The sequence below is a fragment of the Marmota monax genome, unplaced genomic scaffold (genome assembly GCF_021218885.2).
Source record: "Marmota monax isolate L192 unplaced genomic scaffold, Marmota_monax_Labrador192_F-V1.1 WCK01_AAM20220418_F8-fsc00002, whole genome shotgun sequence".
Taxonomy (NCBI): domain Eukaryota; kingdom Metazoa; phylum Chordata; class Mammalia; order Rodentia; family Sciuridae; genus Marmota; species Marmota monax.
This window is the reverse complement of record NW_026693571.1, coordinates 12,333,507-12,348,771: the sequence shown is the minus strand read 5'-3', so window position 1 is coordinate 12,348,771 and position 15,265 is coordinate 12,333,507. Positions and strand designations below refer to the sequence as shown.

Below are 15,265 nucleotides of genomic sequence, written 5' to 3'. Positions count from 1 at the left end.
TCTTTGTTATAGAGGCAAATCAAACTTATTGGACATGGGCTCTTTGATGATCAAACCAATTCAGCGTGTGATGAAATACCCCCTGTTACTGTGCGAACTCCGGAATTCTACCCCTCCTTCTCACCCAGATTACAGAGCACTGGAGGATGCCTTTGCCGCTGTGAAGGACATTAATGTGAACATCAATGAATTTAAAAGAAGGAAAGATTTAGGTAGGAAAAATATGATGAATTGGGTGTTTTACATGACTGCTCTGTTTATATTCTGAAAAATCACATTGAGTGGTTACAGCAGTTGCAGTGAACAAGATCATTCGAAATCTAGACTCAGAGATTCAGGAGGAGAATGTGGTTTTTCCTCACTGGGTTCAGAAGATCGTGCACCACCACCAACAACAAAACCCCACCCCATCCCCCCCAAAATCATAACAGCTCTGCTCAACTACTCAGCCTCATTGATCTCTGCAGTCTTAGTGGTATATTGTGAACTGAAGATACCCCAAACATACCATTCTATCAGCGAAGGTCTGTGTGGTGAGAAGACATGACCAGGTACTATAGCCATGGGGAGGTAGTATCAGAATTGGTTGAAATAGGAACAGATCTGCATGAAGGAACCCATCTAGTTCTTTCATCTGGTCCTGCTACACAAAGAATGGAAATTTGGGGACAATAACTGCTCTTTTGATAGGAGCAAGTATATATCTGACTAGAATCAATAAATGATTGTTAGCCATTTTTAAGCTAAGATATAAAATTAAAGTCTTATGTAAAATGTAAATTTCAAAACAGGAGATATTTCATAGTCCCTGTATATTCCAGAGGTAGCAGTGGTTTGGATAGACCTGGGTCCTTCCCCCAATGTGATTTCTTTCCATAAAGTTTTTCACTGACTTTTTAATTCTAATATGAAATCTCAATCTGACATTAAGCAATGGCAGTACTTTAGATCTCAATGACCCAACCAGTTTATTTGTTTTAAGTGATATAATTGTCTGGTAATATATTTATATTAATGAATTAAAATTATAAAGAAACACAGAATATAAGTGAAAGTTTAGAGTAAAAGGCTCCAAAAGTGAATAAAATGTTAGCACTCAAAGGATTACTGACTAGAATTTGTGATTTTTTTATTTTTAAATTTTTTTTAGTTTTATTTTACTTAGTTATATGTGGTGCTGAGAATCAAACCCAGGGCCTCACACCTGCTAGGCAAGCACTCTACCACTGAGCCACACCTCCAGCCCTGTGATTTTTAATGTCAAATCAAAAGTAAAAATTCGAATGCAAAAAAGGTTAATAATAAAAATAAATTCACAGAAAGACCAAGTACTATTATAATCCTTGGCTTCACTAATCATCAGGAAATGAAAATTAAAATCACAATGACACACCACTCCAATCCAACAGATTGACCAAAAAAACCCAATTTTTTTTTTTACAGATAATGTTATGTGCTAAGTGCTGCATTTCAATCTGCAGCTGAGAACATAAATGAGAATCACCACCTCATTTAAAAAAGTTGACAGTATCTACTACAGTTGTAGATGTATACACCAGAGACCCAGAAAATAAATTTCTAGGAATTTTTCCTAGAGAAATTCTTGTCCATGGGCTCAAATATGTACTAGTTATAACACTGTTCATAAAATCGTTTAAAAGTTTATATAATTATTCAGATTAATGGAGAAAGTATATTTTCCAGTATGATACCATGAAAAGATTATAAGAATTAATGAAATAAAACTATGTATAATTGCATTAATCTCAACAGGACAATCTTGAGTTTAAAAAAAGTAACTTAGCAAGTGAGAGAAGAATATGTTCATGTTACCATTTTTATAAATAATACCATGTATTGTATCAATTCCACACATAATGCAGTAAAGGAATACAAAATAGATACCAAAATAATTCTTATCCATTATTTAGGCTAACAATTCCCTTTAAAGATCAAAGATGGGGATCAGGTTCAATTGTTAGGTAATTTAAAAAAAAAATTTAAAAAGATTGGAAATTATTAAATGTTAATAATTGATATAGCTGGGAGGTTAAAAAAACTGTTGTTATGTTACTTTTTATATGTTTCTGTTTGCTTAAACTACTTCAAAGTCTTAAAGAGTAAAAGTTTCCCACTCCTGTGATTCCACTTTGTGAAGCAAACATTTTATTACATTTTCTTCAGATTCTCTCTTTTCTTCTTTCTTTGCTCCCAGCAGCATGAATGATACTACAGTTTGCTTTTTGTTTCTTGAAACTTCATATCATTCTTCCAGCTTATATGCCTTTCTTTTTGGCTCCATACTATCCCAATTTTGAGTCATTTGTTAAACTCCTGCTCTGTGAATAAGCATTTAGATTTTGTTTCCAATATCTCATTGATGGGGAAAACAAGTTGCAATAAATAGAACAAAATTTCATATGTTTGATTATGGGAAGCAGATTTATCTGCATGAACCTTCCGGTCAGAGACTATAAATATTTTCATTTTTGTTAGATGCTACCATACTCTTTTCCACAAAAACTGCATTGGTTTAATCCTCATAAGCAGTGGATACAATTTTCCATCTTTCTACACCCTTACCAACATGGATGTTAGGAATATTAACATTTTGAACAACGTGAGGATTGAAAATGATTTGAAAGGTAAATAAGTAAAGCTCAGAGGTTATTCAACTTCCACCAAATCTCTCAGGGAGGGAAGAGCCCCTTCAGCTTCTGAGATTGCCTTATGATGAATGCAGTTGTCATCACTTAGGGCCAGAGTCTCCATCCTGGAGGCCTCAGATAATAGACATGTTATCTGAGAAGAGAGCTAAAGGTTTTTTCCTAGGATCGGGGATTTATTGAATGTGGGAGATAAATTCATCTTGGGCCTTGAGGACCCATGTACTTGAATGGGCTGTTTCTGAAGGTCAGGAGAGTGGGGTGCCTGGGCAGGAGGAATAGAGCATATGGCGCCTGCAGAAGAGAATCAAAACCTATATAGATTTCTATCTTGAATATAAATATGGACTTTGAAAAAACTCTGAGTGAAACGTGTGCTGCATATGTTCGGATATGTCATCGCATCCTTCTTTTTTTTCAGTTCTAAAATACAAGAAGAATGATGAGGATGAATCTCTTAAAGACAAATTATCCAAACTAAATATTCATTCAATTAGCAAGAAATCAAAACGAGTGACAAATCACCTAAAGATTTTGACCAGAGGGGAATCACAGGTAATTTTTCTTTTTGGACCACCTACATTTCCCCAGGGAACATGAACACTGACATTTTTGTGGGGTTTTTGTTTTCTTGCTACCAGGGTTATAGCGAGAATGTGGAGAATCAAAGTCAATTACCTTAAGCTCTTCCTTTTTTTCCTCTCCTGGGGGAAAACGGGGTTCGGAGTATGGCTGGGGTAATTTTGACACTACCTTAGCTGTGATGCTTCCACTGCAGAAGCAAAGGAGAAAGAAGGACGTGAGGACATGGGGCACAGGGATGCCTCAGGAGTCCTGACACTCACAATCAACCAGCACAGAAGCTCCCTCAAGGCAATCTCCTTCCATCTCTACTTTATTTCTGCTTTTAAAAATATCGCTTTCCTTTAGGATTCCCTTGATGTTCATTTTATCTTTATTTCATCTCTAAAAAAAAAAAAAGAAGGGTTTAGATGCATGAGTTAGTGCGATGTTTTCTTACCCCTTATCATCTGTCTCCCCACTCCCCAGGTGCATGTTGTATTCGTGGATAACTGTTCTTCGTCAGCTGTTTAGCCTGGCTGGAACCACTTTCATCTCAACTCCTAATAAATAATGGATGGATTAGCAAAGCCTCTTACACTTTAATGTGCTTAAGAAGAATTACCTGAGGAGCTTGCTGAAAGGCAGATTCTAGGCTTTCACCTGCTTCAAGGGTGCAACCTAGAAATCTGAATTTTTACAAATATTCCAGGTGTTTTGAAGCTAATGGCCTTGAAGTTAGTGATCAATGGAACACACTTTGAGAATCACAAGATAGAAGGCTCATTGTGGCACCACTGTATTACCATACAGTGGACTTTAGTTGAAATTAGGAAGCACAGTTCTTGGCACACTATATTTGACCTTATTTTTTTTCCTTCTCATTTGCTTTTTTTCATTACTTAATATTTTAACATCTGTAAGATTGCTTTGTTTGAACTAGAAGCAACTTTATGGCGGTTTAGCATTGGACTCAGATGGATCTATCTCACTATTTAGTTGCTGTGGTCTTTTTTCCTTCTTTCATTAAGTCTTTGTAGTAGAAGTGGCTTCTTCTTTCAAGTGTCTATTAAATCTGCTGTCTAGCTTGCAGTCTTGAAACTATTCATTTTGCAGGAGACAGCATAGGGCAGAAATTAAGAGCAAGGTCTTTGGAGTTATCTAAATCTTTGTTTGAACTTAATAAATTAAGTTCTCTACCACTTAATAAATATTTGTCTTTGGGCACATGGCTTAAATTTAATGGAATATCTATAAGTTGGGGATTACACTAGTACTTGACACATGGAAAGGTTGTGACTGTTAAATGAATTGATTCATACATAAAGAATGCACCTAACAGTATATGCTGGCTGTCAAGATTAGCATAATCATCAGCATTATTGCTTTATATTGTTGTCTTATATTATTATTTGCCTTTGTTCAGCTGTCTTACTTCCCATGAAGGTGTAAACTCCTTTATATATGCTGTATTAATCAAGCTTTTTTTTTTTTTTACTTTCTGTATTTTATAATGTTTTGACATAAAATACCTTGCTGGTACTTTAGGAGAGACTTCCCCTTTCAGGGCTAGGCAATTCTTTTGAGAGCAAATAGCTGGGCAAACAACTCTCACTTGCAGATCACCCCATCCCATGGTTCCATTCACATCCTCACCTAAATCTTACACACTGAACCAATACTTCTCCTGCCCTAACTTATTCTACAGCTAGATGCAAAGTAAAGAGAGATCATTTCTATAACCCTTAGCCCATGGGAATTATTCAAAGCAACCAATCCCATTTAGTTTGTCCTGCTTTGTACTTCCCAAGAAAACCCCAATAAAGACTCTGGCCTAGACTCTCTCTTCACTCTTGTCTTCTGCCACTTGACCAAAACCTGGTACTTCCCCTGTGACCCTGTATGGCATGTGATGACCTGATCTCTTAGACCTGTTTCCAAGCCTTGTTCTCATTTTCTTTGGTGACTGCATTGACTTTACCATATGATAGCCAACATGCAATACCATAGTTAACATGTACATTTTTAGAATACATGGTTTGAATTCACTTCTTTCTATCCTTCTAGGGGCTAACCTGGTTGATTGTATATGGGAGGCCCCTCCTTTTGATATGGGAAGTTTGGACATTAATGGTGTATGGTAACAGATAAAGGAAAGGACAGTTAGAATGTTTCAAATAAGACAACAATAATAAAATCAAATTGGGAATTTATTTAAGAAGAGATTATTGTGCCCTATAGGCATATATACATTTAGTATAAACATTTCTTTTCCACTCTTTGGGATTTTATTTATGACTCAAGACAATTCTATTGAGAAACAATAGGGGAAGTTCTAATTTGGGGCAAGCTTTTAAAATATTCTTTAGCATATTTATCATCAGCTTCTTATATTTTTCAATTGTGAACTAAAAGTGAATTGTAGTTAAAGTCGCCTGAAGGGATATTAATTAGATTTTCCTCCTTAATCTTTTTAGAGGATGTCCTGTCAGCAATGAAGCATTTCACTGTTAATCAGAAAATCAGCTGCATAGGCTGGACTGGAGAAGAGATAAATCTCAAATCAATCAATTTTGCACTTGTCAGCAGCTCAGGTGAAATATTGGTAGAGTTAGGGTTTAAAGCTATTACCCAAGAGGAAGATTCTATTCAATTCATCATACATGTATTGAACTCTCATGTACCATGCACTGTATAAGAGATTGGGAATACAAAGATGAACAGGTGTAGGTTCTGAATTCAGACTGCTTGGGTTTGAATATTGATCTTACCTATAAACATGGGTAAGTTTCTCTAACCCCTTATGTTAGGATAAAGGCTATGCATCTGTCGCAGAGAGATTCCAAAGCATAGTAGCTGAAGTCAGGTAGCCATTTATTTCTTTCTGTAATCAGAGTCTTGAGATGTGAGCAGACAAGCTCTGCTTAATAAGATCCTTCAGGAATCCAGTTTATCCAATTCAGCACAGTGCTTTTCCTAAACACATTGTCTCATCTGCCTGGTTGAGGCTAGGTCATTGCCATGTCTTCATTCAAGTCCCAAGGACAATGTTGCAAGGCTAAGACTTAGAAATGAAACACTGCTTCACTCACACCCAGTCATCCAAACAGTTACATGGGTTGAGCTAGCTGCGAGGAAATCTTGGAACTGTCTCGAGTAGGTCAGCCATGTGTCCTACTTAAATGAGAGGTGTGGGTTCTATCAGTAAAAGGACAATGGAGAATGTCTGTTGACATTCTGCCACCTTCTGAAGCTGCTTATTTATCTCTAAACTGGTATTTATCATAATAGCTAACCCACAGTATTGTATAAATATTAAAATGAGAAGGAGGAACGAAGGCATAGTGAAATTCATCAGAAGAGAGAATTATGTAACTAATTAATTAGGTTACTAGAGCACACAGGAGGGAGAAATTAATTTTCTACAGTGGGAAGAAGAGCAATGGAAGGACAACTCATGGAAGTAGTCACATGTGAGCTAGTTCTTAAAAATAAACAGAATGTTTTATAAGGGAGAAAAAGGACAGCAACATATTCCAGCAAAACAGCACAAGAAAGTATTGGTTATGGGGAAGTAGAATTGGGCAATATTTCTCACAGTGTGATCCTTAAATCTCCCTCTTTAGAGTCATCTGGTTCCAGCCAAGATATACAAAATAAAATATCTGGCAATGTGACCTTGGAAACTGACTTTAAGACTACCTGGCCCAGCATATTGTTATACACACCAAACTGAGTTGGATCTTGTGTGAATGGCAAAGGACTCTATTACCTATTTGTTCAAAAGTTTTCTAGATCAACAATATTAAGAGGTTTAAAAATAAAATGCTATGATTTCTATTTATACAGCTCTAAGGTCAACTATCTGAAATCAAGAAACATAGGAACCAAAACAGCTACAATTATTACCTAGTGCCTAACTGAGCAAGAGTCACCCTGTTCTATGGAACATTTGCATGTTCACATGACTTTCACCAGTCCAGAGACTGGTTCTGATCTTGTCTTATAGACATTTTGATTGCTAAGAAATAGCAATGAGGGCTGGGGCTGTAGCTCAGTGGCAAAGTGCTTGCCTCACATGGGTGGGGCACTGGGTTTGATCCTCAGCACCACATAAAAAATAAATAAAAATATTGTGTCCATATACAACTAAAAAAAAATTTAAAAAAAACTCACCTAAAAAAAAAAAGAAAGAAAGAAATAGGGCTGGGGATGTGGCTCAAGCGGTAGTGCGCTCGCCTGGCGTGCAGCCCGGGTTCGATCCTCAGCACCACATACAAACAAAGATGTTGTGTCTGCCGAAAACTAAAAAATAAATATTAAAATTCTCTCTCTCTCTCTCTCTCTCTCTCTCTCTCTCTCTCTCTCTCTCTCTCTCTGTCTCTCTCTCTCTTTTAAAAAAAAAAAGAAATAGCAATGAGCAGGGGTTCAAAAAACAAACACCAGAAGCATATAAAAAACAGACTTTTCTGAATGCTAATAGATATTACATGTAGGGTGACAAAAATTAACTGAATTGATGTGACCACCACCATCACTATGAAAATTTATTATTGCAGAGAAACTAAGATTATATATCATCTTTCAAATTAAAAGTGATAATTATTACAGTTCTTTAACCATGGACTGAGGATTACTTTCTAAATAAACTGGTGTGAGTCTTCTGAGCAAAACAATACATTTTAGTCCATAGATCAAATTTAGCTATTTTATAAACCCACAAAGTAATATAATTAAAAACTTCAGGGAAAATTCTTATAATTTTACAACTATTGTGACATAGTTGAAGCTGTGTGAAAATCAACGAAGCTGAATCACGTGGCTTTGCAACACTGGTGGCACATCAGATGTGCAGTGTGCCCATCCAGGAAGTACTGCATTACAATAGTGGGCTATCACAGAAGGTTTCAATACAAGCAAGAACTTTTGTGTACTGTGCTGGACCAATATGACCTATCCTATTTTTTTTTTCAAATATCAGATTCTTTTGAATTATGAAAATAAATAATTTCATTTGTATTTTAGGTGAAAGATAATACCTTTAACAGAGAAGAAAAGCTGTTTAGAGCTTTAGAGAAGACTGTGAGGCACTGTGTAAAGAATATTTCATTCTGTCTCCAACACATACAGGTAGGTGAGATACAAGTTGTTGATGTTCCTTCCAGAATGCACTAATTTCCGTGGTTTCTATGAGGAGTGTGACTGTTCATTCATTTGTATAATGACACTTACTGTATCAAATTGGGAAGACTGCAAAGTGCTGTGAGGGAGGCCAGGACAAGGATCTGGGTTCTGCTCTTTGACCCCCTATTTGCTCCGATCTCCCCTCAACCCAAATTGCCCTGTTAGGGGTCTTGCTCAGATGATTGCCCCATGGACCACAAGCATTTTTTTTTTTACAATAAAGATGACATCATTAACTCAAAATTGTGCATTGGGCAGAAAATTTACTTATTTGTCTGATTTTACTAATCTCTCTTCTTAATACCTAAAGTAAGTATAAAAATCAATATAAAAGAGAATAAGTTGAACTACAAAATAATATGCAGTACAATAATCAAAAGCTCTCACACAATTATACCAGAAAACAAAAACATCTCCGAAAATTTCTAGTCCTCTAGGAGGTTGTTCTGACCCACTTGAGAATCACTGACTTCAACAAACTCCTGTTGGAGTATAGCATGATTATTCTCAGTAGCAAGGCCAGTCAGGAGATTCTCCTAATGGATCTTATCGAGGACACGGTGTCCTAAGCAGCATCTTGACAGTGGTTATGACTATGAAACACAGGAAATTAGTGGAGTTCCATGTAAATCAGTTAATAAATGGCTCCCTTCCTTTTCCAGAAACGTATTCTCTTGCTTATCTGTTTTTGAAGTAGATGCTTGCACACTGAGATGAAGTATGACACCAGCTGAGGGTTAAGGTGACCAGCACACTGATTTGGAGACAGAGTTCCATGTTCTGTAGTAAGAGCACTATTCTGTTTTTACTTATTGTCTGAGACAAATCCTGATTTTACAATTAGGTTTGCTAATTTCTTTCTAAAGCACTGCCTTCTGTGAAAAGGAAACCAAAACAGTTATAACAGCTAGAGGGCAGAAGGGATTGTCCTTTGTGTACTTTTACATATCCTTTGAGTAAATGTCTCTTGGGAACATTTACTGGAAAATCCTGTATTTTAACTGATTGATTCAACAAAAAAAGCGAGAAATCTTCTCTTAAAGAGAGCGTTAAATTCACTAAGGAAAAATGATGATTATATCAAAGAGCGGTGATTTTTAAAATAAGCAATCTGTGAATCAAATGCTAAAGAATGGCCAATAAGAACTTCTATGAATCAACAAGGACATTATACAGAATATTATGAAAAAGTTGTTGGGGGGGAGAAGGAGGAAGAGAGATTAAGTAACCTGATTGCACAAAATATTCACAAAAGTTTCAGTTTTCCCCTTTTTTAAAAAAAATTAATTTTTTTTTAAATTTTTTTTTTAATATTTATTTTTTAGTTATCGGCGGACACAACATCTTTGTTTGTATGTGGTGCTGAGGATCGAACCCGGGCCGCACGCATGCCAGGCGAGCGCGCTACCGCTTGAGCCACATCCCCAGCCCCCCCCAAAATTAATTTTTTTAGTTGTAGTTGAACACAATAACTTTATCTTTTTGTTTGTTTGTTTGTTTGTTTGTTTATTATGTGGTGCTGAGGATCAAACCCAGCACCTTTCACATGATAGGTGAGCTCTCTACTGCTGAGCCACAACTCCAGTCCCCCTTTTTTTCCCCCTTTTGATCTCTCAGAAGAAATAATGTTGACATTTGCATTGGATATACATTTATTTGTAATAACTTCAGAACTTACCTTGTTGTTGGGTTTCAGGATGCCATGCCTATCGCTCTCCAGAGTGTGAGGGAGCTCCGGGAGATTTCGTACAACAAAGATGAGGAGGAGGTGGGCTATTCAGAGACTCTGAGTAATGCTCCAAATCCCTGTCATGACTTTGTAAGTTATTTATATTCATAGGAAATACAAGTTAAATAGTGAGGCTAAAAAGAAATTCTGATTTTCATTTCTTTTTTCCAGAGTGAGAAATAAAATATGCACTAAAGCAAATACTAATGTTAAAATTAGGAGATTTTAATAGGGATTTTTAAAAAATTAAATATTTCTAAAGTGGATTAGTTGAGGATTTTACTATAATTGAAATTTAAGACAACTCTGGACTGTGTTCCTAGCAGTAGTTAGTGCCTATGTAGCTTTTAGAATCAATATTTAGTTGGAGTTTGCATATATTATATCAAGGATTTATTAAGTTGGAAAGCTATGATTTTCTTAACGTATCTCTAGAAATGTCTTATGTCCTTTCAGAGGGAGCACAGGTATTTTCTGAGGATGTGATTCTTACTAACAGGATACACACTTGACAGCAAAGTTTTCTTTCCGCTTAAGAGTCATGTGTAATTTTCTTCTTTTCCATGATAAAATATTTCTTTTCTAAGAGTTCTATAAAATATATGCTGGGAATCATAAAAACATGCTTGAGTCAACGAAATATTTGGGTGGTAATCTAGTCTAGGTAATACAAATTTTAATTAATGTCTTGAGTTTCTATGGTTATTATTATGTCATAGTATATTTCAAGTATTCTATAGAAGATATAATAGATTCCACCATATTGAAGGTGAATTTTTTGCATTGGTGTAATTTGCACTTTGGTTCACATAAATCTTCAAAGAGGCTCTTGTATGGGACAATGTTTAGCATTCCTAGCTCACCAGCCTCAAAATATCAATAACATCCCCCTATGTCAAGTCACAGTGATAATCAATGAATAGCTCCACATATTTCCAAACCCTAGGAAGTGATACACTCCTCACCCCACTAGAAAACAACATAAAAGCATCTTGCATTTCTGGCATTAGGAAATGAAAAGTCAGGATTACATCAGCAAATATACATGATACATATACATGATACATGATAAATATACATGATCCATAGATAAGTTGCTCATGGATGGGTGGGTGGATGGATGGGTGAGTAGAAGGATGGATGAGTGGATGACAGAAGTTTTTAAATCAGAGATTTAATGGGAAAAGCATGGGTAGTTTTCTATGTATTTTCTGGGTTTAATTACAGAGAGAACATTTTAGAAAAGACCTAAGGGTTTGCTCTTTAGGTTAATTCAAATCCATTAAGTCAATAAATATTTATTGAGCACTATCTGAGAGCATGGTAGTTTCTCCTTTAGCAAGCCTGCTCCAAAATTCAAAATTTTGTAATTATATTACCTGTAGAATCTGGTCATTTAACAAACAGTAATTTATACCAGATATAGTAAACAGATTCTTAGTCAAGAGACTCATTAAACAGTATGCAGTTGTGCAGTTGTATATTGATTATTTTATAAAGTAGACATCAAATCTAATATGTGTTGGCTCTTGCTAGTGCCAATAAGAGATTGGTTCCCCTCTCTTTTAGATTTCCCATGAGTTCAGATAAAGTTATCAGGGGGCTTTTAAATTAATTAATACAGATTGCTGCTCAGATGTGGATTCCCTGGGACCTCTTCGGGGGTACGGAAGAAAACCTGCTACCAAATTATTCTAATGTAGTCCTGTAACCTAAGTATATAGAGTAAAGTAGGGTTTTTTTTTTTTTTTTTTTACATTTGACCAGAAAAATTGATATAAGCAACTTAGAGGAAGAAGTATTTTGGCTCAAGGTTTTAGAAGTTTCAGTCCATGATTGTCCAGCTCCACTATTCTGGGTCTGGGATGAGGCAGAACATAATAGCAGAAGAGCATGGCAGAAGAAAACTGCCTAGCTCATACAGCCAGAGAGAGAGGGTGGGGGGGACTGGAGCAAGATTGTCCCCAAGGGTACACTCCCAGTAACCTCCTTCCTCAGCTGTGCTCTGCCTACCTATAGTTTACATCACCTCCCAGTAGTCCACTCAGGTATCAATGGGTTAATCCACTGATGTGGTCAGAATCCTCATGATCCAATCACTTCTCAAAAGCCCCACCTCTATACCCTCCTGCATTGGGGACCAAATTTTCAACACAATAAATTTGAGGGACATTTCAGATCCAAACTATAACATAGGGCAATCAGCAAACATAGGATACTAGTGTGTTTCAGAATAGAGAAATAGAATAAATTAAATCTAGGGTGCTTCAATGCCAACACAGGATTGGGAATGAATTCAAAGATTATTTTTTATGATTCAGAGCTAAAAAGGTAACAATTTAAGATACAGGGACCAGCACCAGTTTTAATGTATTTAAATGAGGAAGTGTATATCTCTGGTCATTTCTGTCACAGGAGTAAATACCCATATTAAAGTGCTGTTATCTGTATGGGGGATGCAATTCCACTACCAAAAATAAAGTCTTCAGAGTAATTAGGGATTTGGGACCACCTTGGGGGGAGTATGTTACAGTCTCTTCTAAGACCACAACTTTTGCTGTCACCAAGTTGTCACAATGATATGGTGAATCATTCATTTCTGGTAGTCAAAATTTGGTGATTAACCTCACCCCCCATGTGTGAAATAGCTCAGGTTGGCTCTGGGATAAGAAAGAAGGGGAAGTGGGCAGTGTTCTGGTGACAAAACCAAATGGCTTCAGAAAGAAAGCTGGAGTTGGATTTTGGGTGACCAGGTGTTTTGTATTCCTCTCCCTGCTCACTCTTCATGTTCCATGTTAGAGTCTTTGTTTTAAGTCCTTGAAAAGGTTTAGCTAGAGACAAAAATGATGAGTTTCTCTTCTAACATGGATAGAGGCTGCCCTGGTTCCTTTGTGCTCCTGCGGAGAGGAGGCAGGCTACCCAGATCAATGCTGGATGTGGTATGGGCTATTCCCTTCTCTGTAATGGGATCATCATTTCTTTTGACAGGCATCTCACTTGCAGAGACTCGTCCTGAACCCCCTGTCAGCCCTGCTGTCCTTATTCCCAGGACCTCAGAAGCTCATCCAGAAACGCTATGACAAACTGTTAGACTACAACAGCTACCTGCAGCGGTCAGCAGGAGATGAGTCAGACTTGGCCAAAAAGGAATATGAAGCCCTCAATGCCCAGCTGGTAGAAGAGCTCCAGGTGTTCAACCAGGCTGCCCGGAAGATTCTGTTGAACTGTCTGTGCAACCTCATCACCCTCCTCAGGGACCTGATGCATGCAGCACAACAGGCTTATTCCACAGTTGTGCCGGTAAGCACAGTACCATCACCTGGCCACCTTGGCCTCCCAGGTCTGTTAGGAACCACACCTATGAGAAAGCAGCCCTGTTCCAAGAGTGCATGTGTGTGTGTGGTCTTCGTGTATATGTTATTTAAGAACAGTTAGTCAGGTGCTCTTCTCCTCCTTGATCCCCACTTTGGATCAGATAATTTGTAAAGGTACTTCAGTTTCTGTTTTAGGTTATCTGGGCACATCTTTCACGTTGTAGTCCATAGTAAAACAGAAGCACAGTGATTTTTTTTTTTTTTTTTTGCTAATGTACTAAAGAAGTGAAAATCACTTTGGGGATATTTATCCTCACTCAACTGGTTTCATTCTATAGTATATATGTAATATATATATATATATATATATATATATATATATATATATATATATATATATTGTGTGTGTGTGTGTGTATTTAAACTTTTTGAGATATAGAGTTATATGTAGTTATAAGAAATCACAGAGATCCTGATACTCCACAATTCCCCAATGGTAACATCTCTCATGACTATGTCTTTATTACTGAAAGGCAGAAATGAATAGTGATTAGAGAATTGTCTCTGGCACTAGAATAATAATAATAGCATATAATTTTGAATTTTTTTTCCGGGGATTGAACTCAGGGGCACTCGGCCACTGAGCCACATGCCCAACCCTATTTTTTATGTTATTTAGAGACAGGGTCTCACTGAGCTGCTTAGAGCCTCACTGTTGCTGAGGCTGGCTTTGAACTCGCAATCTTCCTGCCTCAGTCTCCCTGGCTGCTGGGATTACAGGAGTGTGCCACCACACCTGTCCATTTTGAAATTTTAATTGTGGTAAAAATATAATGGATTTACCATCTTAACCATTTTTAAGTGCAGAGTTCAGAAGCATTAAGTATATTTCCATTGTTATGCAATGCAGTGCCAAGACAGTTTCATCTTGCAAAATTGAAATATACCAATTAAACAAGTCCTCATTTCCCCCCTGCCCCAGTTCCTGGAAGCCATCATTCTACTTTCTGTTTCTATGAATTTGACTCCTTTAAATACCTCATATAAATCAAATCATAGTGTTTGTCTCCTTGTGACTGGCATATTTTATTTAGCATAATGCCCTTGTTATGGTTTGTGTATGAGATGTCCCCCAAAAGCTCATGTGTGAGACAATGTTAGAATGTTTAGAGGTGATATGATTAGGTTATGAGAGTTGTAACCGAATGAGTGGATTAATCCACTGATAGAGATTAACTGGGTTGTAACTGTAGGCAGGTAGGGGGTGACTGGATGAAGTAGGTCACTGAGGGCATGATTTGGGGGTTTATATTTTATCCCTGGTGAATGGGGCTTCTCTGCTTCCTGGTTACTATGTCCTGAGCTGCTTTCCTTTGCCACACTATACTGCCCTGATGTTCTGCTTCACTTGGGCCCACAGCTATGGATTGTTAGACCATGGACTGAACCTCTGAAACCAGGAGCCAAAATAAACTTTTGTTTCTTTAAGTTGTCCTTGTCGGGTTTTCTGGTCATAATAATGCAAAAGCTGATTAAAATAGCCCTCAAGGTTCATTTAGTTTGTAGCATGTGGCAGAATTTTTTTTCTTTTTAAGTCTGAATAATGTTCCATTGTATGTAGATACATTTTTGTTTATTCATGCATTTTGTTTATTCATGGCTGTTTCTTTCTCTTGGATATTGTGAAGAATGTTACAGTGATAATGGGTGTGTAAAATCTCTTTAAGATCCTTACTTTTGATTATTTGGGATATATATATATATATATATATATATATATATATATATATATATATATAGAAGGGAGACGC

General features: G+C 36.8%; 1 protein-coding gene across 1 annotated transcript in view; it reads left to right on the top strand.

Annotated features, from left to right (window-relative positions):
* Arhgef38 (Rho guanine nucleotide exchange factor 38) overlaps positions 1 to 15,265 on the top strand; it is a 142,084-nt gene that overhangs the window by 105,536 nt on the left and 21,283 nt on the right. The window contains exons 6-10 of the mRNA XM_046459247.2: positions 13 to 212; positions 3,088 to 3,221; positions 8,253 to 8,357; positions 10,108 to 10,230; positions 13,129 to 13,440. Coding sequence (XP_046315203.1) covers positions 13 to 212; positions 3,088 to 3,221; positions 8,253 to 8,357; positions 10,108 to 10,230; positions 13,129 to 13,440 — 874 coding nt within the window. The remainder of the gene's footprint in view (positions 1 to 12; positions 213 to 3,087; positions 3,222 to 8,252; positions 8,358 to 10,107; positions 10,231 to 13,128; positions 13,441 to 15,265) is intronic.